This window comes from Antechinus flavipes, chromosome 3, assembly GCF_016432865.1.
Source record: "Antechinus flavipes isolate AdamAnt ecotype Samford, QLD, Australia chromosome 3, AdamAnt_v2, whole genome shotgun sequence".
Lineage (NCBI taxonomy): Eukaryota > Metazoa > Chordata > Mammalia > Dasyuromorphia > Dasyuridae > Antechinus > Antechinus flavipes.
In genome coordinates, this window is record NC_067400.1 from 201,682,937 (window position 1) to 201,708,712 (window position 25,776).

Genomic DNA, 25,776 nt, shown 5'->3' on the forward strand with positions numbered 1-25,776 from the left:
AATTGCAGTCACATTTATTTGCAGTTTTTATACACACTTTCTAGGTAATCAAACTTTTCTGACACGTTTTTGGAGAGGGGTTCACAATGAAACTGTCACTGTTTTACTAAAAATAAATACAAGACTTAAAGTGTTGCACAGCTCTAAAATATACAAAGGCTTGAATTGAATGTAAACTTTGAAAACATTTTACAAAAGAAATCACCTTTGCAACAAGTTAAAAAGTTTATATTTACAAATATTACAAAAATACAAAATGGATGCAAGTTCATAAACCATTGTCTTTTCTGCCAGCATGAACTGGTTCTAGTACCAAAATAGTTACACTGTAACCTTCTTAATTGTTTTAAATCTTTAAGTCATAATCTGTTTATCTAAATCTGCCACCACTGCAGCAAATGCACTCAATCACTGACCTTTGGCAAAACACACACATACACACACACACACACACACACACACACACACACACACACACACGATGCTTTATTTGCTGTAACTATTCCATGTCCTCTATTCAATAAAAACAAAATAAAACAAAACAAAAAGACAAAAATAAAGAAAAATCAAAACTAAGGAAGGGGGAGTTGGGTTTTTTTGTTGTTTTGTTTTGTTTTTTACAGAATACAGAAACAGTCACATAAATTTCAAAATCATTTTAATAACATCAGTGCAAACGACAGAACAAAAGTTTGGAATGATGTTTCTTACATTATTTAATGCACGTACCCTGCTTCAAAATGGCAGTGATGTTAGTCAGTTCTCAAATTTTATCTTGAGTGCTTTAAAGTCATGTAAAATACTCCATATCATTAACATTTTCTGTTTTGTTTTGTTTTGTTTTTTTGTATGTGTGTTTAAATTTCCCTCACTTGTTTTTATACTGGATATTCTTTTCTATAGTGAATTTATAATTAATATCTGTTTGGGCTTTTAAATCTTTGAAATATAAAAAAGAGAAATTTTATCATAGATTAGATTAAACAAAATAAGTAAAACTATAATTATAAGTGTTCTGTGATTATTACATATAGAAGATATCTTATTGCCTCACAATTCAAGTCAATATAATTGTTTTAAAATATGTGGTACCATTAGCAATTAAATTTGTGTCAATAATAAAAAGGTGACATTTTATTAAAACCAATTCTGACATTTTTTATTCAGGGTATATTTTAGAATTACTTTTAAAGCACACATAATACATTTTTTCTTCAGGCTAAAGAACCATGCTGCAAATTAACTGCTATTAAAAATATTATGAAAAATAACCTAACAAGACTGCAAATGACTGCTCCAGCCACCTTGTCACATTTATCTAAAAACATTTTTATTTGTGTCAACTGTGTACTTTTCAGAATGCTAGACCAAATCATTCATATTCCTAGTATGGTATCAGATGAGGCTTTTTTCAGCTAGTATGTTTCCATGAGTGAGAAGGGTCCATTTTCAAACATCAATTCATTTATCCTTTAGAAAAATTTGTAACACTTTGCAGATACCGCTCCACTGATATCTTTTGTCAATTATTTTTCCTTCCCAAAGTATATCCATGTGGATACACACACACATATATATAAAGAATAATCATTCTTCATATAATGTTGGCAAGAAACTCTAAAACACTTTTTGGTAATAAACAGTAGATGAGATCAAGGTTCTTTCTTTCCAGGAAAAAAAAAAAAGGAAAACCAATCAATATTCCTAGTCTCCTAACTTATTCTAACAACTCTCTAACATTTTAGATAACTTTCTTTTTGACTCTTTTCTATGCATTTCATGAATTGAACCAAAGTAATAAAACCCCTTTCACTCAACCTACTTCCCTAATCACCATTTATTTACGTATGGTTAAAGCCAGCTACTTATTGATTTCATTGTGACCCTATTATCATTTTGTTCTATTACAAGCCATGTTCTTTCTCAAACAATACTCTGCACTATACCTTCTCGCATTCCAAAGCATATTCTAAGTAATAGTAAGCACTTACATTTCTGACAAATAATTGCAAACATTAGTTTCAGCTAATGTTAAAAATCAGAAGTGTAAAACCATTTGTAGATTTCAACTCCTAACTATATTTCTTTCAGTTTTAAGACAAGAAAATTCAAGTAATTTCAAGTAATTCAGCTTGTTTCCCTGCCTTCATTTTATCAGAGCATTTACTCTGATAGATTTCCATTCCCTCCCACCACCCTCCCTATACCCCACCAAGCAATTATAGTAAAACCAAAGTTGTATGTAGCATTGTGAACCAGAGCTTTCCCCCATTCCCTGTTTAACAATGAATATAAATAATGCATATACATACCTATTTCCCAGCTACATTTTTCACAGTGTCATTTCTGTTAATATTTAGGTAGCATGAATCTCATCAGCACAAAGAGAAAGCTTCACTGAAAACTCATTGCAGATACTTACTGATAAATCAACAGCTCCATTGCATGCTTACATTTTTAAAAAATATTATTAGTTTAAGAACTTGGAACTAATTTTCTAAAACATTTAAATATTAGTAATTAAATTCTGATTCTTTGTACCTCAGTAGCCTAATATAAAACATAACACAAAATTGTTTTCTATTCCCCCTGCTCATTTTTATTAAAGCAATTCATTTGAAAATAAATGGCTAAAGGACACTGTCAGATGCTTTTGCTTAGGGCTTTGTGTTGAGAATGATGACTTCCTTTCTTTGTTTAAAAAACTTAAAAGCATGCTTCCCATTCTTACCAGTTACCATATGGTAAATCACAGCTATGCTTTGCTATGAGCTTGTTTGGTGCTGAAGTTTACAAGGAAAATGGTTAGGTTTAAATTCATAAGGTTTTAAGTTAACAAGAATGTAAAAATTCAGATTTGAGGCTTGATTATCATTCTGAAAGCCATATTGGTGGACATTTAAACATGATGTTTGATATGAAAATGGTATTCACAGAATACAGTTATGACATTTTTTTTGTCTTCAATAAACAGTATGCAGTAAATAATTTGCCACATGTCCACTCTTCTCTAATAGTACTATTTACATTTTTTTTTATCAAAAATATGGTATTTACATATGTTTAGTTAATTTCTTTTAAACTTTGTTTCAGTTCATTTTAATGTAGAAAAATACCAATCCTTAAGAGTCATTTCATCTCTCTCTAGGGAAGCACAACAATGAAGAAGTTTCTTTCCTAAGTGGGCAGCTGAGAAGGATTTTTCCCTTTCTTTTCATGGAAATTTGATTTTTAAAAACTATATTAACAAGAATAAAATTAGAATAAAGCAAATGAAGCTAAAGATCTAGATATAGAAGACAGAATATGTTTCTACTAGAAAATGCAAAGTTAAACAAAAGATTACAGAGCTTAAGCACTAATACTTCCCCACATATCTATTGAGTTCTCTGTTATATTTGTTACATCCTTGTGCAAGCCAAGTGCTTTCAGTGTTAATGTATTTTCTAGTCAACAGTGAGGCTGTGTGTATAGATTATATAGCTTATGTTGAGCTCTGGGACGACCTATCATCATGAGGGCTGCCATCTGAATTTTCAGTCTCTCCTTCTGAGATAGCTTGCATGGGTGTATTGTATAACCTGCAACGGACACTGTAACGGCTGCTGCTGGCCACAGGGGGTGCCCGGGAACGTCCAACCCTAGATGAAGCTGACATTGTAAAATTCTTAGAGGAAAAACCTTCTGTGTTAACTCTTGGGGAGCATGGAGAGAGAGGGGACAATGCTTCTGCTCCTGATGACACCTGGGGAGGCTCATCCATGCTTGGGGGAGGATCAATAGGGAGCTCACCAGGGGATTTGGGCAAGATGGGGCTCTTCAGGATTTCAGTGGCAGACATCCGGTAACCGGAATCAACACGACTGCCTTTTTTAAGAAGCAAAAGCTTAAACTCTTCATTAGAGGTGTTGGACTTCTTGGCATTTCGATAGATAAGACCAGGAGATCTCTGGCTGTTTGGTGGAGTTGGCACATTGCTGTTTGGAGATAGGATGTTGCTGGGCGGTACAGTGCTGCTGCTGCTATTACCAGGGAAGGCTCTTGATTTACTTCGTACAGAAATATCCCCAGAATCTTTCCTTCCAAGTACTTTCCTCTTTGATCTGTTAAGTACAACAGTAACAGAAAATCATAAGGATATATGTGTATTTTTATTAAGAGTAAAAGCATATCTAATAGACATAGATTAAGTTTAATTAATTAACATTTCAAATCATTGACAAAGAAATGCTCAATATCAGCTTCATAAATTGGAGGGTTCTTTCCACTATCTCACATGTGCAGATTCTTTGAAAGACATAAAGGGTACAAATGCAGTGTGTTGCTATTAATAAATAATTTACCAATTCTTCTATTCCTTGACACTTACCATTGGTAAGCAGGACAAGAAACAATAAATTCCTAGTCTTCTTCCTTAGAATCGAAAGAAAGTATTCTTACTAAATTATATCCACCATATGCTCTAACTAGGGTATATATAATTCCTAGATCTATAACCATATTTTAAAGGTGAAAGAGAGGTGTGGGGCTGACAGGACATAACTATATAAATGGGGAGGCAAAAGCACATATTAGCAAAAAAAAGCACTAGTTTTAGAGTCAGGAGTTATCTGTATTCTGACATTTATTAGCTGTGTGGTAATGAGCAAGTAGCTACTCTATGGCTTAGTTTTCCATCTTTAACATGGGAACAATAATACCTGTATGTAGTACTTTCCTATCAAAGCTGTTGTGAAGATTAAATGAGATGATGTCTATCAAGTACATTGTAACCCTTAAAGTGCTATAAATATGAATGTTATTATTATGAGATTATAATACATATATATAAAGTTATAGTATGTGATTATTACTTATTCAACCTAGTCATCTGTGACTTTTCTGCATATCCCCTTCTCCAAATGGATTCTTTTTTTTTTTTTTGGCAAATCACCAGTTCATCTAAGTATAATTAATTATCTTATCAAACAATAATCTGAATTAGTTTAATTACTTTTAGCAAGATTTGGGGAAAGATGTTTTTCAAATGCTTATATTGCATATTTTTAAAATGACAGGTAACTCAGACCTAAAAAACCTATTTATGGTGATATTGGCACATTTATAGTTGATGTTGATTTTATTCAAGACATGGCCATGCCTGGCACTTTCAACAATACTAATGCATTAATTAAATGCATTGTTAATATGGATACCTTAAAGCTTTGGAAAATATGATATATGCTATTGGAGATGGAATTACATATTGGCTAAAAAGATGTAGCTGATTTCATGAATATGATTACAGGTATCCCTTCAACATCAAGATTTTCCCCATCAGTTTGAATATGTCATGAGTCAACATAAGAAATTAAATGGGAACTTTTAAAGGAGTTTTGTGGAAGCCACAGATGACATATGAAGGCTAGCAGAAGACACAAAAAGTTTAGAAAATTAGAAATGCAATATATACATGTATAGTATTATATAATTGTATCAACATGTTTTGTCTTTTAATACAACAATTCAGATTTCTTCTCTGGTACCAAGAGAGGGGCAAAAAATTTTATGCATATTTTCTGTATTTCTGATTTGGACAGCATCTTGAATATAATAATTCAGTAAATATTTCTTGAGCAACTACTATGTAAAAAACATTGTACTAGATACTGTGTGGATTTAAATTTTATATCTTTAGCTAGGTCAATTAGCCCTCTTCACAAAGAGCAAAATCACTTCTCGTTGGTGAGTTGCCAATTTGTTAGCACACTGCATCAATACTGTGAACATAGATTTCTTTCCTATGTGAACTTTGATTTTTATCCTTTGTTATCATAGATGTTACTGGTTGTCATGTAAACAAAAGTTTCTAGTCATAAAAAGAATAGACAGAATTGTGCAGAAGAAACAACTAAAATCCAAAATTTCTTGCCCTTACAGGAAATATAATACACCCAGAATCAGGTGTTTTAGAACTGAAAAGTAACATTAATGAACTAGTCCAACCAAATATGCAAACATTTTGCATATTTTATAGGCAAAAGTTTTCTGTTGTCACAAAGTTAATTCATGATAGAACCAAGATTTTCTCCAAACTTCTAGAGTAGTGATCTTTCCACTATGGCATAATGCTCTCTCTGATTGGTGAACAATTGATTTCTGTATATTTTCTGTATATAAATGATGCCATTGTTATAGAACCTGCCCTTTAGACAAAGAAAAGGAGTTACTATATAGCCAAGATTTTCTAGGCACTCCCAATGTCAAGAAAATGAAGCACATTATTAATGAAGCATTCTTAGACCATATGTTCTGATTTTTACTAAGAAAATGTGATCACCTTATAGAATATTATAAGATACAAAGTAGTCAGGAATTCATGCATACTTTGTATTTACATTCTCTTTATGGGTTAATTTCTCTTTTGCCCTTATACTATAATTATTGCTTTGAATGTGGTCAGAAATATTAATCATTTTTAATTTCAATAGATATATAAAAATGTAAATTTTAAAGTTAGTGGGTATATTAGAAACTAAATTAAAACTGTCACTGTAAACCTTTCTAGGCAATCTGATCACATTTTCTGATTAAAAAGCTAGATTCAATTTTATAGTCGCTGGGGAGAAGCCAAAAAGTCTTTGTAGGAAGGGTTAATTTTACATAAAGATTTATATTGTACAACTCAGTCATAGTCTTGAAGGGATATGAGAAGACATCTGGTTTTGTTCCTTCATTTTGTAGACGGGGCAACATCTATAAAGGATTTTGAACTCAATTAAAAAGAAATCCTTTCTTGGTTGTTCTAAGTCTCTCCAGAGACTCTCATATATTTTAATCTTCAGAGATATAGATCTTCAGAGATTAGATTGTCTTACCTGTGAATGACTGCAAAGAGATCTTCAGTTGTTCGAGGTTTGTTTGGAGACACAAAAACATCATCATCAGCCTGAGAGTCTTCACTAAATGGTGAAATGATGGCTTCATCACTTGGTGAAGATTCTTTAAAAAGAATAGAAAAACATTCTAATGAAGAAAACCCCTAATATCTTGACAAAACAGGTAGGATCATGATCCATAGTAAGCAAAAGAATTTATCTGTCAAGTAGTCTGCATGATATTATGACCCGTATTCAATTTCTCAATGACAAAGTTTGACATTAAAAAAATAAGTGAAAATAATATTAAGTATCCTAAGGATTTTCTTTTAAAGCTGGGTCAGTAAAAATTAAATCTAGAGAATATAATAATTTCTTGCCACTGAGATCCAAGCTACTCACAACAACTCACCTTTCAATGAAACCTCATCTGGACTTGCTCTTAACTCCTCTGTCCTTCGGTCATCAGAGGCACTTTTGGTAGAAATACCTGATACAGTATCACTTTCCTGCTCAGAACATTTTTCACTGAGTGAATTTACAGTGGTTAACTCTGATTCATAGCAACTATGCCCAGGCACTTTGTCATGGTGGTGGCTCATAACAAGGTGATGCTTAAGTTGGCTATCCATGTCTGTTGCTGCTCTGGTTGATGAATCAGACAGAGACAGGGATGAGATTTCATCCCCAGTTTTAGCTTGTACAATGTTCTCCCCATCTACAGAGAATGCCTTCTGTACCTCCTCAATACTGCCATCTTGCCTAGTCGCTTGAGTTGATATTTTGCCATTAGAACCTCTCTGAAATCCTTCTATAGAGACATCACAGTTTATCCTTGGTACATGTTCTGGAAAAGGTTCTCTGACTATTGATATTTGGTCCTTTGTGGCTTTAGTCTCTAGAAGATTGTTATTGGCTGATGGTACAGTTTCTTGATCACAATGATTCTTCATTCTGAAAACTGAATTTTTTTCTAACTGCATTTTATCAGGACCCATATCTACTGGAGATGAATCAATAAAGGACAAAATGATGTCTTCTGTGGAATACTGGTGTGATATTGATTTCTTAGCTATGTGTGGCCTTGTTTTGCTTGGAGACAAGGCAGACATTGTGATAGTAGATTCTTGTAAATAAGGTAGTTCTGTATTATCATTGTCCTTTTGTTTCACTTCATCAGACTTATTAACTGACCTAAGATTAACAGATTTCAGGACTGTGGGTGTAATTGCAAGGGATGATAAGGGAGTAGAGTTTAGTGTTTCTCCTACCAAATTCTGCTTACAATTAGTAAATGCATGCAATGAATGTCTGTTGTGATAGGGTTTGTTCAAGACATTATGAAGAGCACTTAGGTCAAGATGAGTAGGAGGTATAATTGGAAGTTCAAGATCTTTGCTTAAAGACATAGTTCCCTCTTTTGGAGATGGGTGTTGAAGGGAGGATTTCCTTTCTGGGACCTTTGGCTTTCTCTTATTACCTCCTGGAGACAATGGTCCAGAAAAGAAAGCTGTGGGGAAAGAAGATGTTGGTGTTTCAGACTGGCTTGAATATCCACTTGATGGTGATGCTAAGCCAGCCAGCTTCTCTGGTGAAGCTAATTTAAACTCATTGTCAACAGAAGGAAGGGATGGAGTAGTAGCTCTGGATTCAGACTGGGATGTTTGTGATTCAGAACTCTCTGGTGATTTGATGCATTCAATGACTGTGGTACCTGTAGCTGTGCTAGAATTGGATAAAGATCTATAAGGATCATTTGTTTTCAAGTCATTTAGAAGCCAAAGATCTGCATAGTGAGTTGATTCAGCACCTTCATCTTTGAATGATGGAATATCTGCAGTGTCTAAATGAGACTCCTTTATACTATGGTCACTTTGGTTCATCCAGGAATGTTCTTGTTTGTTGGATAACCCAACACTTTCCATTCGAGAAGGTGTGTTAGAGAACTCAAGAGGCAATTTCATTTCCCTGGAACTGTGAGGCAGGTGCTGCCCACTGCTTATCTTTGGTTCTTTCTTCTCAGGAATGTCTGCACTTCCTTCAGACTTCCTCAAAGATGAACTGCGTTTTGGTGGGGCTGGCTTTGCCTTTGGTTTCTTGAAAGAGATGCTTGGCCTTCCATGCTTCCTTTGATCTAGATAGTCTTGCCAAGTATAATCTGAGAAGGTGGGAGGAACACCAGTGCCCTGGCCACTTTCAGGACCTGTGGCTGCATAGTGGCACATGTAATTCTTATTACCTTTGAGACCACAGTCAAAGTGCATGGAGGTATAATATCCCTCAGTATCCACTGAAAAATGAGAGCTAGTATCTGCTTTGTCAGATGGTGATTTTTCCAGAAAGCTATCATAAGTGGCCATACTTGTAAAGCTTGGACAGCCCAAGCTGTCAGCCTTGGGATGCTCAGGGCTAAAATCCTGGCGGCATGAGGCATCATGATGGTGATGCAGGTAGTTCCATTCACTGTCACTCATATTACTGTTGTTGGGGTCATCTAACAGGTCTGCAACAGTGGAAGTAAAGGAGCTTGCCCTGTGGCCCCTTACTTTATCCATATGATCATTATAGTTTTCTGTCACAAAGACACTGGAGTCTTCATTGACATTAGGAGCTATATTCAATGACAACTCAGAATCACAGTGCGAAGAGCCAGTCAGTGGAGGAGAAGCAGCAGGGGGGATGGTTTCTGATGTTTGTGAGGGGCATGTAGAGCTGCTCCCACTCCAGTTGCCACTGGATGACTGGTGATCATCCTTCTGATCCATGTGGCTGCTAAGAAGAACTCCAGCTGTGGAGATGGAGTGGATTGGGCTCCCAAAGGTATCTGAATTAGATGAAATGTCACAGCTCCCAGAATCAGTCATCCTTGACAATCTTGACCTCCCTCTTTCATTTAACTTGTGCTGGGGGCTGTGGAAGTGTTGAGAACAGGTTAATCCCAACGGCGGCTGGTGTTCCTGTGAATCTTGGTTACTCATGGCATCTGTATCCTTATTTGGTATCCTTTCCTTGTTGTCTATAAAACTCTCCTCTTCATAGGCTGAGGGTTTAGCACCAATGTTATGCTCAGCATCACTGCCTCTAGCACCCTCACGGGGAAGACTCCGTGATCGAATGCGGCTGCTTGCCATAGTAGTAAACATCGTGTTGCCGTTGTCTGCCAACACTGAAATGTTGCCAGCAGAGTGAGAAAGAGAAGCTACAATACTTTGGCCCCTCTGAGCTCTGATTCTCCTTCTGGATGGAGCAGCAATAAGAATTTCCTCAGTCTGGCATTCAGAGTCCTTGGTCCCCGACCTCCTATTGATGTTACTGGAGAAGTCTGGATTTGCATGCACGATCACATTCCGCTCCCTGGCCACTGGTGATTCATCAGAATCTAGGACACATGTAAAGCACAGTGAGATACTTCAGACATATGCAGACAAATGATTTTCCCTTAAGTAGCGCCCCCAATTTTATTATCATATTAGAACTTTGGGAACTTCTTTTTAAATACCCCCCCCCAATTATTTATTAAATAAATAGCTGAATTTTGAGCCTAATTATTTTTATATACCATGTTTTATTTTCCTCAAAAGAATTATTCTATACATAAAATTATGTGAAAGATTCAAATTTGTCAAGGGAAATTTAAAAATTTACTCCTAGGAAAAAAACCATAGTTTTCAAATTTTTTATGAACTTTTTTTTCCCATTCTTTCATACCATGTCCTTTTGCAATATTCTAACTGAATATTGGCATTTAATATATTTTTTAAAGTGGAATATATTTTATCATGTCTATTACATGACTCTTCTTCATTTCATCCTATCAGTTGGTCCCAAATTCCCAAATGCTATTTATTAAACAAATCAGAACTACAGGATTCAAAGGCAAAAGACTAAACCTTTAATTTTGTTCTAGGTAATTGGCTTCATAATAAAGAAACCAAGAGGAAAAGGTACTAAATAAACTGAGTAGATAAGGTAGAAAGTTTCCTCATAGTTTTTTTAACTAGGTCATTGTTAATGCTTAAAAGAATTTTGAAAGTAAAAAGTTGAATATTTTTTGATAGTTTAGTTTCTTGAAGAACAGTCTCATACCCCATCTAAAGATATTCAATTTATAAGAAAAAAAAGTTGACCGAACCTAGTTCCTTTTAATGCCAAGAATGTAACAAAAATAACTTTTTAAAAATAATTAATTAGATTTAAATGATAATGATTGAATACATCTATTTATTTCACTCAGTAAAACCCTACCTTCACAATCAAATAGGTCTCATATGAATAAAGTAGTCTAGTTTCATCAATATAAAAAACAGCAACAGTAAAACAATATGATCTTTGCAAAACTCTACAATTACAAAAACTTCAACATTTTCAGAGGAAGCTACTGAAAAGTAAAGTACTTCTTCATATGTCAGCAATGGAAGGCAGTTATAATGTTAATCATTAACATTTTTATTTATACTACACCTATTTCTTGCTGCACTCTTCTGGGGATGCCAGAGATGGTTTTCCGCCTCCTCAGTTTTCTTCTTCGCTGTAGTACAGATTGTGAATGAACAAGAGAGCAGCGTATACTAGCCTCTCTGTCAAAACCAACACCTGCAACCCACAAACAGGTTTCATTAGCCTTTAGAAATGGTAAACAAATTTTCATTTGGTTGGAACACAGTGATATTTATTGATTGGAAGTATAAGTAAAGAGTTTGGATTAAAGCTGTGAGAAAATATAAGGGAACCCTTATTTAGCTCTTATTTAAATTGTGCTACAGTATGTGAAGCTTTACTTTTAAATGCAGCTTCCCTCATCAGCTTACACTGCCAAAAGTAACAGAACCTAAAAAGGAAAATGGAACAAAAGAAAAGAAAACTAAATGGGGGAGGGGATAGAAGAGAGAAAATAAGTGAATCTTTAAAAGCTCACCACCACCTTTAATCACTGCTATTTATTGGTCTATTTCTTTACTCTCTGATGCTGACACCTTTTCAGAGAATAGCAGTAGCCAACCTGTTAACCTGGATCAGTTCAACTAACATATCCTGACCCATTTTTTCACTAAAAGAGTCTCTGTGAAACTTTTCCCCTTCCTTCACCCCTTACATTGACATTGGGAGGAAAATCAGCAATCTGGGGAATTTTGTGAATAAATAAATTTCTTTTGTGTTATTTCCATCTTTCAAAATTGACAGATTTTTTTTTGGGGGGGGTCTGGTTTTTGATAGCTAATAAATATTAATAGTTACAAATAGCAGAAAAAATTAGGGAACTTATAAAGAAGAATCTGTCTATTTTGCCAGATTTAAAATTGGGTTCAAAGGAGGAATAGAAAACTCACCAAGAAAACCAGCTCCAAGAGGGAAGGGGGGGGGGAAGGGAATAAGAAGGGAGGGAAAAAGAAAAGAGAGAGAAAGAGAGAGAGAGAGAGAGAGAGAGAGAGAGAGAGAGAGAGAGAGAGAGAGAGAGAAAGAAAAACAGAGAGAGATACTTGGAAGATATACTTTTAAAAAACAAACTTGAATATTTAAACTAAATATTATGTATGTCTAGTTTCTGTGTAAGAAGTGAAAAATGAAAATCTGTCAACAAGGCATGCACCATGGATTTTTCAAAGTGTTTTTGGCCACATAGCCATAATATTGTGGATCGGAATTTAGTCACCTCATCAATTGTATTCAAGACTGGAAGAAGTGCAGGATTCTGCTCTTTTTTTTCTATTTGTTTGCATTATGCACTGAAGTAGTATTAATATCATGGCTGCCAATAGTGACTACTAAGAGCTCAGTTTGAAAATCCATTGTTATATAACAAATGGGAATCACGGATTTAGAGCAGGAAAGGACCATGACGGTCATTAGAATATATTCCTTTATTTTTTAAATAAGAACCTGAAATCCAGGGAATTCAAGTGACATGCACAGAGTCACATAGCTAGCAAGTATTTGAACAGGTGTTCCTGATTCTAGATTCAGCACTGGAGGAAGTGGTTTATACAGTGTTGCAGGATATTAATCCTGCAATTCAAAAATCAAAGAAAATGAAAATCCTTTCTGGTTAATTTCCTGTGCTCATTTTTAAATTGTAGAAAACATAATTAAACAATCCATATTTTTACATTATACAATCATGTTAAATATTTTAAAATAACTTTCTTACAAAAAGTTGTTTCTTGAAGTTTATTATGGCATATATAACCTAAGCTTTAGACAATTAACTCCTAAAAAGCAATTTTCCAATATTTGTTAAATCAAAGAAAGAAGACATACATATTCATAGTGCTGAATTTAGAAATAAGGGCGGATTAGTATTTTTACTTAAACAAAAAAAAGAACCCATACTTCCATTAATGGAAGCTGGTGATTCTATCAGTTTAGAAATTTTAAAAGCTGTATATTAGTATAAGAGACCATTGTGATTGATCCTTTTTAGCAGCTAAAGCCCCCTGATATATCCTATTAAGATTATTAAAAAAAAAATTAGGTATGTGCATATTCTTGGGAGTATCATTTTCCTCAAAGTTGTGCAGGAAGAATAGAAAAGTCACCAAGAAAACTAGCTCCAAGAGGGAAGAAGGAGGGGAGGGAGTAAGAAGGGAGGGAGAAAGACAAGAGAGTGAGAGAGAGAGAGAAATTTGTGTACTATCTATGGAACTGATGGTTAGTCACTTCCTAGTTGTCTCAGGGCATTATGCCATGACCCTACCACTCTTAGTTATATGCCACCAGAACAAAAATACAGCCTCTAGAGGTCCTTTATTGTACTGTGAAACTGTAACCATTACTGGAGTTTAAAAGGGGAAGAGGAGAACAATGGAAAGGAGCATTTATATTCTGTATTATAAAGTTTGAGTATTTTAAAAAGCTTTCCATTCAGATAATCATATTCAACTCTGGAATTTAAAACTGCCACTGAAGAACTCTCAAAAGACTTTTCTTTGAATCAGCCATTCATTCAAAAAGGTAAAAAGGAAAGTACAAGAAAAACAGGATTTGAAGTTTTGGAAAAGAATTCAACCTTCACATATAATAAACATTGGAGGGAATCCAATGCTGCACTTCATAAGAGGCTTCAAAAGATAGCAAATGTAATCCTACCTTTATCTGGGCAACATGAAAACAGATTTTATAAGAGGTCTACATCATCATTACTTGCAAAAACTTGTTTTCTCCTTTTAACTTTCTGTGATATACACTTTTGTCATATGATTAACTACTACAGCTTTCTCAATTATTATATTCGGCTTATGACCAAAGAACTATTTTGTGATATTTCTCTCTACCCCCTTCCCACCCTCACTCCCAATTGAATAGGAACTGTTTATAATTTACATAACAATTGATACACTGTAACATATGCACATTGATATTAGATCAAATAAAAAAAATCTATATTGATTATCTTCTGGGTTGTAATGGTAAAACTGCTAATCTAATTTTATTACTACATCAGAGTTTTGTTGGTTGGACACTTATAACAGGCCAAAACAAATCATATTCACCACAAAATATTCTGACCCGAATGTTCTTGTATTAAGTAAAAGCAATACAAGAGAACTGTACCAGTGACATTGATAGGGATAATACAGGAAGAAATCACTTGGGCATCTTGTTTCATTTTCTCCTCTGGTGTTGGGAGAGGTAGTGCTTTGCTCCAATTGGTTTGCTTATCCAGTGTTGAAGGGATATTATGTATTGGATTTTTTGGCCTCTGTCCTAACATGACATCTGTATCTTCGTCCTCTGGGAGATGAGACTATAAATAAATACATTAAATTCAATTAGTACAATTTTAAACACAATCACATATTACAAAAGATTTTGTTATGTCATTAATACCAAGAAACATAAGAGAGTACAGTTATTAGTTTTCAGGAGGAAGAAGAGGATGAAGAAGAATAATTATGAGATATATCAGAGATTTATAGTATTAGTTCAATAGTCAAGCACCTTGAAAGGACAAAATAAATCTCCTAAATACACATGCTGTTTAGAGCAGATTAAAGTTTCAAGAAAATATTAGAAGGTAAAAATATGCAACCCAAAGTACCAAAGCTTCAGATGAATAGTACCAAAGCTTCAGATGAAAAATTAATTATACACTGCCTATTGAAGATAGTAATATGTTCATAAATTATTATTCAAAGTTATTGAAGCATCCAGATAGACTAGGGCCCAAAGCTAAGTGGATGTTGAGTGCCTATGGAAAATGTTTAGAAGTGTGGCTGGAAAAACTAGGCTGCTATTCTAAGAAAGCACCATGAGAGTGAACAGGCAACAAAATCCAAGGGGCCAGATTAAATACTAGTTTAAATTAATTATGGAAGTACAATTTGGGTGTTATTAATAATCTCAAGAATTAATATGATGTTGGAATTATACACTTCACTCAGTAAGAAGTATAACTTAAGAACTTTTTTAAATATTGGAATAAAAATTATAATATTGTTAGGGGAAAATATTCAGATGTTTCTTTTTTAAATTGAGAAGAAAAATAAAACTCTTCAGCTTGGTCTCTTACAATTTTCAATATTTTCTGTGCAAATGACTACTAGAAGTTTTGCCTTAGGATACTTTTCTGCCTAATTTATACATTATAATCTGCTTTCTGGTTAGGTTCACAGGCCAAATTACTAAGAAGTTTCCTGGTTTTGGTTGATTGTTTTTATCGCTGTGTCTTATTTTATTTTTATCGCTGTGTCTTATTTTATTTTTGAGAGGGACATGGAATAATATAAATGCATTTCTCCCTCCTCTTCTTTCCAAAAAATGTTAATAATAGTCCATTTGGTATTAGAATATAATGACTTTCTTCTTTTTGTCAGGTTTCTTCCAAATACTTAGAAAGAAATTTCATTTTCATTTTATTGGAGGATTTGCATCTTTACAAAAGAACATTTCTTAAACCAAGTAAAAATGTTAAAGATCATAATACAAAGTCACTTTTGTAAACTAACTTGCAGTGTTCACTTACTTTGTCAGAGGTTTCTGCAAAGACCCTAACAAATACCAAACACATTCTCCTTTTGAGGGGAAAAATTTTTTTCTCCATGTATGTTTTAGTGAAACATTTGCAACCTACTTTCTCTCTTCAGCTTTTGTGCAGATTCCCAGCCATGTGAATAGCACAAGTAAACTTCAAACACAAAAAACTGTTTCCTAGGTTACTTCCAAAAAGAAAAAAAAGTTTGTATGTTTAAAAAAAAAACCCCACAGAGACCACATTTTGTTGTTGGTTCCTTCCTTGAATAACAATGGACTAGAGGAAACAAAGAAAGAATTGGGACCTGGCTAGTACTCAGCCAAAAATTCTTTTTTATGTAGAAGTTACAGGGACAACTGGCAAGGGAATCCTTTTATTCAGATTTCATTTTGAGAAATTAAACTCTTTCAGGTCTGGTAACTATAAGGCAAGTCAGAACTTTATTTCCTTATAAACTGTAATATCTAAAGACAGCATCAAATCTTGGCTTTTCCTGGGCCAGTCCTTAAGATCTACTCAGAAAGGAATGAAAAAAAAAGTTATCCAGGTCTCTTTCCTGTATTTTATTTATGCAGAATAGGACAACATCACTTTTTTTGATTGATAAAATTTTTGCAGATACCTAGTTAAGAGGATTTTGCATGAAAGTTAAAAGGAGAGAAGCAAGAATTAAAGTGACAAGTAATAGGAAGGCAGTGAATAAAGAGATAGGGCTATGAAGGAATTACAGGGTGACCAATACCTTTCTACTCCAAGGGGTCATGTGACAACACTCAATGGGGGAAGACGAGCGGGTGCTGGGAAACTATAAATATGAAATTTAAGAAAAAAAACAAAAAAGGGAAAAATTTAGCAATATATATTAACATAAAGTGTTCTCATTAAGCCAAGTATGACATTAATAAATGGGTCTGCAACTATGAGAAATTTTTAGTGAGAATTACTAATCAAATGTCCTCTCTTTGCACCTGAGAAATTTTATATACAATCAAAAAAAAGCCAAACCTTTTAACTAAATGATAATTAGATAATTTTGGAAAGACTGAATCATTTCTTTGATTTCCTGAATGTTTTTCTTCTGTGGATTATTTGGTCAATGATGTTTACATCTGGCTTGCTCAGAATCCATATATTTCATAGATTATATTTAGAGAATAATCTGCTAATTTTTTTTCAAATGTTACAGGCAACACATAGAACTGAAGTTTTTAAATACCATACTAGCTGAACTTTGCATTTGATTATGACACCAATCATTACAATATGGAAAGGAAAACACAGAGTGATGGACTGGTTCAATATCATCAGAGGAAAAATAGCTCATAATCTCAGGTTATTCTATTTTAGTATTTAATATTGGAGGAAATGCATGTACCCAAGATCCTCATTTTATAGATGAGGAAATTGAAATGCACAAAGTAAAAAGTGAGTTGTCCAACATCACAAAGTAGTAAATGGAGCTGGCATTTGAACCCTGATCAGCTGTCTCAAAATTCAAAGATTCTTCTCACTCTACTGAGGTACCACAGTATAGATAAAAGGTAAACAAAAACATTAACCCAGCAATGACACTTTTCTAAAGTCTTTAAAAGCAACAGGAATGCTCTACAGTATGCTATATCTGAATTTTCTTGAACTTGTGACAGAACTATATTACTCTTAGATATCTCAAGGCTTAATTCCTTCCAGTTCTCAAACTTCTGACAGAATTGGCTCAGTAATCACTGAAAACAAAACAGATATCTCCTGAAGTCATTAAACCTGAATCAGATTTAAGTAATTTTCTATGATATGTGTTTCTCTAACAAGTCAAAGTATGCCTTGTCTTCAATCTCTTACCTCCAATAGCCTATTAGACATGTTTAAACATCTTAAATTCCATTTGTCCTAAACAGAACTCATTATTTTCTTTCATAAACCTTCCTATCTTCCCTATCACTGAAGAAGTCATCCTCCCAGACTTGAAACCTAAAAGTCATCCTGAAATCCTCCTTAGCCAAGCTATTGCCAAAGCCTGTCAATTTCAATCTTAGCAACATTTCTCAAATGTATTCCCTTCTCTTTTCTGATACTACGAACCTTCTGGTGCAAACCCTCATTACTTAGTCTTGGGCTACTGCAGTACCCTATAGTGGTTCTATCTCAAGTTGCTCCCAATTCAAATCTATCTTCTATTCAGCCACGAAAGTAATTTTCCTAAAGCAGGCCCAATCATTTTATCCATACCCCCCAATCAATAAACTACAGGATCAAATACAAAGTGTTCTCTTTGGCATTCAAAGCCCTTCATAACCTAGCTCCCTCTTACCTTTCCAAACTTCTTATCTTACTCCTTCAATCCACTGACATTGGCCTCCTGGCTATTTCATGAACAAGACATTCCATCTTTCAGTTTTAGGGATTTTTTTTTCTCCCATGTCTGGAATGCTGTCTCTTCTCTAATTCACTTGTTGACCTCTTTAGCTTCCTGTAAATTCCATCTAAAATCTCATTTTTACTTGAAGCCTTTCCCCAGCCCCTTTTAATATGTTCATTATTTCCTACTTATCCTATATATGGCTTGAATTGTATATATTTATTTGCATGTTGTGACCCCATTAGAGGAAAAGCTTTTTGAGGGCAGGAAGTGTCTTTTGTCTCTTTTTATATCCTTATGCTTAACATAATGCCTGGCATATAGAAGATGCTTAATATGTTTATTACTGACTGACTATAATTGAATAATAGATTATTTGGTCTCCATGACTTTGTTCATACTGTTCATTCTACCTGTGATGCTATCCTTTCTCTATCTTTCCCCGTCCCCTAAACCTCTCTTTCCCATTTCCCTAGCAATCAACTTAAATGTCATTTCCATAAACTGTTCCCTCATTCCTTGGTCTTGTCCTCCCCTACTTCATCCAATGTGGTAGTTACTTTTTATAAGCTGGACCTCACAAAACATAATGTCTGAACTACTCTTACATATTTACCATCCCAAGAAATTATTTTACAGAGCTAGAAAAAAAATAACAAAGTTCATCTGGAAGAACAAAAAGCCAAGAATTTCAAGGGAATTAATGAATAAAATGCAAATGAGGGTAGTCTAGCTGTGCCACATCTAAAACTATATTATAAAGCAGTAGGCATTAAAACCATTTGTTACTAAGAAATAGGAAAGTCGATCAGTGGAACAAGTTAGATTCACAAGACACAATAGTCAACGATTATAGTAATGTAGAGTTTAATAAATCCCAAAGATCACAGATTCTGAGATAAAAACTCACTATTTGAAAAAAATTGCTAGGAAAATTGGAAATTAGGATGGCAGAAACTAGACATTGACCAACACCAAGATAAAATAGAAATGTGTTCATGATTTAGACATAAAGAGTGATACTACAAGCAAATTAGAAGAACAAAGGGTAGTCTACCTCTCAGATCTGTAGAGAAGGAAAGCTTTATGGCCAAAGAAGAACTAGAGTACATTATGAAATGCAAAATGGATAATTTTGTACATATTAAGTTAAAAAGGTTTTGTATAACAAAACCAAAGCAGATTAAAATTAGAAAGGAAGCAGAAAACTGGGGGAAATTTTTACATCCAAGGGTTCTGATAAAGGCCTTATTTAAAAAATATATAGAGAATTGACTCAAATTTATAAGAATACAAGCCATTCTCCATTTAATAAATGATTGAAGACTACAAACAATTTTCAGATGAAGAAATTAATACCATTTTTAGTCATATGAAAAAATGCTCTAAATCACTATTGATCAGAGAAAACAAATTAAGACAACTCTAAGGTACCGCTATATACCTCTTAGGTTAGATAAGATGACAGGAAAAGATAATGATGAATACTGAAGGGGACATGGGAAAACTTGGGCACTAATACATTGTTGGTGGAGTTGTGAACTGATCCAACCATTCTGGAGAGCAGTGGAAACTATTCCCAAAAGGCTATCAAACTGGACCTACTTTTTGATCCAGTACTGTTTTTACTGGGCCTGTATCTCAAAGAGATCATGAAAAAGGGAAAAGGACCTACATGTGCAAAAATGTTTGTAGCAGCTTTTTTTGTAGTGCCATAGAATTGGAAACTGAGTGCATGCCCATCATTTGGGAAATGGTTGAATAAAGTATGGTATATGAATGTTACAGATTATTATTATTCGATAAGAAATGATCAGCAGGCTGATTTCGGAAAGGCCTGGAAAGATTTACATGACCTGATGGTAACTGAAGTGAATACAAGCAAGAGAACATTGTACACAGCAACAAGATTATGTGATGATCAACTCTGATGGACATGACTCTTTTCAACAAAAAGCTGATTCAGGCCAGTTCCAATAATCTTGTGATGGAGAGAGCCATTTGCACCCAGAGAAAGTACTGTGAGTACTGAGTGTAGATCACAACATAGTACTTTTACTTTTTTGTTGTTGTTTGCTTGCTTTTTGTTTTCTTTTTCATTCTTTTTCCTTTCTGATATGGTTTTTCTTGTACAGTATTTCTTGATACTAAACCTATATTAGTTATATAATATATATAGTTATATATTAGCAAACTATCCCTTGGTTCTGCCCTCCAAGGCCAAATAGAATGTCTAATCTATCTTCCAAACAATAGACTTTCCAAGCTAGAAGATAGCTTTCATATCCTTCCTGGGCCTTTTCTTTCCCAATCTAAATACTTGAATTCCTACAATTTATTTTCACATAACTTGGACTAAAGGTTCTTAACTATCTTTGATGCTTTCCTCTCTGGCATACCAGTTTGTTACTGTCATTCTTAAATTGTAGGTCTAAGAACAGAGCATTTTTTTTCCTAGTTGTGATCTGCTTAGGACAGAAGACAGCAGGATTACTGATTCCTTATTCCTCAAAGCTGGGCATTCCTTAAATCATATTACATAAGTACTTTTTTAATGCAAAAGTTATAGTACTAAGAAATTATATGTTAATAAAAATTTTGCAAATCAAATTATATTTTAAATTTAATGAAATACTAGAGTTTTTTTTGCAGAATAAAAAAAAGATTTTTGTATAAAGTTAACAATCAATCCTAAAGAAAAGGATTTTGTTTAAATCCATATTTTCAAACTCCATAGAGCTAAACAACTCATTTAAAAACTCTATTGGACATATACAAAAAGAAGTAAAAAAAAGTTAATGAAGAAAATAACTCATTAAAAATCAGAATTGAACAAATAGAAATGAATGATTCCTTGAGACATCAAGAATCAGTCAAGCAAAATCAAAAAAATGAAAAACTAGGAAAAATGTTAAATATCTACTTGGAAAAACAACAGATCTGGAAAATAGATCTAAGAGAGATAATCTGAGGATCATTGGACTTCCCGAAAATTATGATGAAAAAAAGAGCCTAGATACTATTTTACAGAAAATCATCAAAGAGAACTGCCCAGACGTAATAGAATCAGAAAGTAAAATAGGCATTGAAAGAATTCATCATACACCTTCTGAAAAAGACCCTAAAATAAAAACTCCAAGGAATATTGTGGCAAAATTTCAGAACAATCAAACTAAGGAAAAAATATTACAAGCAGCCAGAAAAAACCAATTCAAATACCAAGGTGCCATAATAAGGATCACCCAAGATTTGGCTGCTTCCACATTAAAGGATCGAAGGGCCTGGAATTTATTATTCTGAAAGGCAAAAGAACTTGGAATGCTGTCAAGAATAAACTACCCAGCTAAGCTGAGCATTTTCTTCCATGGAAGAAGATGAACATTTAATGAAACAGATGAATTCCATTTGTTTCTAAGGAAAAAAAAACCAGATCTAAACAAAAAATTTGATCTCTAACCATAGGACTCAAGAGAAACAGAAAAAAAGTAAAAAGAACTTTTGAGAACTGAATTTCTGTTGTGGATATACATAAAGAGTACATGTATAATTTGATTTTACTGATATAACATAAAAAAGGGAAGTAGAAATGAAAAGAGGATAGTGTCAGAAAAAGGGAAAAGGAGAGATAAAAAGAGGGAAACTACATCCCACAAAGAGGCAAAGTAAACTATTATATCTGAAGGAACTTAGAGAGGGGAAGGAACATTGTGTGAACCTTACTCTCATCAGAATGGGCTCAAAAAGAAAATAATTGACATATTTGTTTTACAGAGAAACTTCCCTCACCCCATTAAAAGGTGGGAGAGAAAAAGGGAAAAGGAAAAGAGTAATAAGGGAAGGGTACAAGAAAGGGGAAGGGATTCAAAGAGGGGAGGGAGGGATCCTAAAGAGGGAGAGCTGTGTGACACAAGTGATGTCCATAAGTTTAATACTGGGAAAGGGAGTAAGAAAGGTGGCAAGAAAAAGAAAAGCATAATCTGGGGATAAGAAGATGGCAGGAAATAGAGAATTAGTAATTTTAACCATAAATGTGAATGGGATGAACTCTCCCATAAAGCGAAGGCGGATAGCACACTGGATCAAAAGTCAGAACCCTACAATATGTTGTTTACAGGAAATACATTTAAAGCAGGGAGATATAGAGTAAAGGTAAAAGGCTGGACAGAATCTATTATGCTTCAGGGGAAGTCAAAAAAGCAGAGGTAGCCATCCTTATCTCAGATCAAGTAAAAGCAAAACTTGATCTAATTAAAAGATCTTCCTAAAGGATAGCATAGGCAATAAAGCAATATCAATACTAAACATATATGCACCAAGTGATATAGCATCTAACTTCCTAAAAGAGAAGTTAAGAGAGTTGTCAGAAGAAATAGCAAAACTATAATAGTGGGAGATCTCAACCTTGCACTCTCAGAATTAGATCAATCAAACCACAATTCAAATAAGAAAGAAACTGAAGGGGTAAATAGAATATTAGAAAAGTTAGGTATGATTGATCTTTGAAGAAAACTGAATGGTGACTGAAAGGAGTATACTTTCTTCTCAACAGTTCATGGAACCTATACAAAAATTGACCATGTATTAAGACATAAAGACCTTAAAATTAAAAGGCAGAAATAATAAATGTATTTTTTTCAGATCACAATGCAATAAAAACTACATTCAACAAAAAGTTAGGGGTAAGTGGACCAAAAAGTAACTGGAAATTAAATAATCTCATCTTAAAGATTGATTGGGTGAAACAGCAAATTATAGACACAATTAATAATTTCACCCAAGATAATGACAACAATGAGACATCATACCAAAATTTGTGGGATGCAGCCAAAGAGGTAAGAAGGGGAAATTTTATATCTTTAGAGGCTTACTTGAATAAAATGGAGAAAGAGCAGATCAATGAATTGGATTTGCAACTTAAAAAGCTAGAAAAAGACCAAATTAAAAACCCTCAATCAAACACTAAATTTGAAATTCTAAAATTAAAAGGAGAGATTAATAACATTGAAAGTAAAAAAAAAAAAACTATTGAATTAATAAATAAAACTAAGAGTTGGCTTTATGAAAAAACCAATAAAATAGATAAACCTTTGGTAAATCTGATTAGACAAAGGAAAGAGGAAAATCAAATTCTTAGTCTTAAAAATAAAAAGGGAGAATTTTCCACCAATGAAGAGGAAATTAGAGCAATAATAAGGAGTTACTTTACTCAACTTTATGCCAATAAATTTGATAACCTAAGTGAAATGGATGACTACCTGCAAAAATATAGGTTTCCCAGATTAATAGAGGAGGAAGTAAATTGCTTAAATAGTCCCATTTCAGAAAAAGAAATAGAACAAGCTATTAATCAACTCCCTAAGAAAAAATCTCCAGGACCAGATGGATTTACATGTGAATTCTACCAAACATTTAAAGAACAATTAGCCCCAATGCTATATAAACTATTTGAAAAACTAAGGAATAAAGGAGTCCTACCAAATTCTTTTTATAACACAGACATGGTACTGATACCTAAACCAGGTAGGATGAAAACAGAAAAAGAAAATTATAGACCAATCTCTCTAAGGAATATTGATGCTAAAATCTTAAATAAGATATTAGCAAAAAGTCTACAGAACATCAGCCCCAGGATAATACACCACGATCAAATAGGATTTATACCAGGAATGCAGGGCTGGTTCAATATTAGAAAAACTATTAATATAATTGGCCATATCAATAACCAAATTAACAAAAACTATATGGTCATCTAATAGATACAGAAAAAGCATTTGATAAATCCAACATCCATTCCTATTAAAAACACTTGAGAGTATAGGAATAAATAGACTTTTCCTTAAAATAATCAGTAGCATCTATTTAAAACCATTCATAAACATCATATGTAATGGGGACAAACTGCAATGATTCCCAATAAGATCAGGAGTGAAACAAGGTTGCCTACTATCATCATTACTATTCAATATTGTATTAGAAATGCTAGCTTTGGCAATAAGAGTTGAGAAAGAGATTAAAGGAATTAGAGTAGGTAATGAGGAAACCAAATTATCACTCTTTGCTGATGATATGATGGTATAGTTAGAGAACCCCAGAAATTCTACTAAAAAGAATAATCCACACCTTTAGCAAAGTTGCAGGATACAAAATAAACCCATATAAGTCATCGACATTCTTATATATCATTAACAAAATCCAACAGTCAGAGTTATAAAGAGAAATTCCATTTAAAGTAACTACTGATAGTATAAAATACTTAGGAATCTCTCTGTCAAGGGAAAATCAGAAACTTTATGAGCAAAACTACAAAACACTTTCCACACAAATTAAGTCTGATCTAACCAATTGGAAAAATATTAAATGCTCTTGGATAGGATGAGCAAATATAATAAAGATGACAATACTACCTAAACTAATCTATTTATTTAGCGCTATACCAATCAGACTTTCAAAAAACTATTTTAATGACCTAGAAAAAATAACAAAGTTCATATGGAAAAACAAAAGGTCAAGAACTTCAAGGGAATTAATGAGAAAAAAAATCAAATGATTTTTAACTAGCTGTACCAGATCTAAAATTATATTATAAAGCAGCAGTTATCAAAACCATTTGGTATTGGCTAAGAAATAGATTAGTTAATCAGTGGAATAGGTTAGGTTCAAAGGACAAACAGTCAATAACTTTCATACTCGAATGTTTGACAAACTCAAAGACCCCAGCTTTTGAGATAAGAACTCACTGTTTGACAAAAATTGCTGGGAAAATTGGAAACTAATATGGCAGAAACAGAAGTGACCTGCACTTAACACCATACACCAACATAAGGTCAAAATGGGTTCATGACATAGGCATATAGAATGAAATAAATTAGAAGAACATAGGATAGTCTACCTCTCAGACCTGTGGAAGAGGAAGGAATTTATGACCAAAGAGTAATTAGAGGTCTATTCACAGAATAGAAAATTTTGATTACATCAAATTGAAAAGGTTTTATACAAACAAAACTAATGCAGACAAGATTAAAAGAGAAGCAATAAACTGGGAAAACATTTTTACAGTCAAAGGATCTGATAAAGGCCTCATTTCCAAAATATATAGAGAATTGACTCTAATTTATAAGAAATCAAGCCATTCTCCAATTGATAAATGGTCAAAGGATATAAACAGACAATTCTCAGATGAGATTGAAACTATTTCTAGCCATATGAAAAGATGCTCCAAGTCATTATTAATCAGAGAAATGCAAATTAAGACAACTCTGAGATACCACTACACCTCTGTCAGATTGGCTACAATGACAGGGAAAGATAATGCAGAATGCTGGAGGAGATGTTGGAAAACTGGGACACTGATGTATTGTTGATGGAATTGTGAATACACCAGCCATTCTGAAGAATGACTATGCTCAAAAAGTTATCAAACTGTCCATAATCAAACTGTCCATAACCTTTGATCTAGTAGTGTTACTACTGGGCTTATATCCCAAAGAGATTTTAAAGAAGGGAAAGAGACCTGTATGTGCAAGAATGTTTATGGCAGCCCTCTTTGTAGTGGCCAGAAACTGGAAACTGAGTGGACGCCCATCAGTTGGAGAATG

At 33.7% G+C, this 25,776-nt stretch overlaps 1 protein-coding gene across 2 annotated transcripts in view; it reads right to left on the reverse strand.

The window, feature by feature from the left end:
- Positions 1-641: 641 nt before the first annotated feature.
- The window catches only part of NHS (NHS actin remodeling regulator), a 467,133-nt gene continuing 441,998 nt past the window's right edge, over positions 642-25,776 (reverse strand). The window contains exons 4-9 of one of the 2 annotated variants that reach the window (XM_051984427.1): positions 16,568-16,630; positions 14,406-14,598; positions 11,319-11,450; positions 7,270-10,236; positions 6,858-6,981; positions 642-4,103 (exon numbers count right to left, since the gene is read on the reverse strand). In XM_051984427.1, the coding sequence (XP_051840387.1) occupies positions 3,485-4,103; positions 6,858-6,981; positions 7,270-10,236; positions 11,319-11,450; positions 14,406-14,598; positions 16,568-16,630 (4,098 nt within the window). In that variant the 3' untranslated portion in view covers positions 642-3,484. The remainder of the gene's footprint in view (positions 4,104-6,857; positions 6,982-7,269; positions 10,237-11,318; positions 11,451-14,405; positions 14,599-16,567; positions 16,631-25,776) is intronic. The other variant, XM_051984428.1, reaches the window with a different exon arrangement.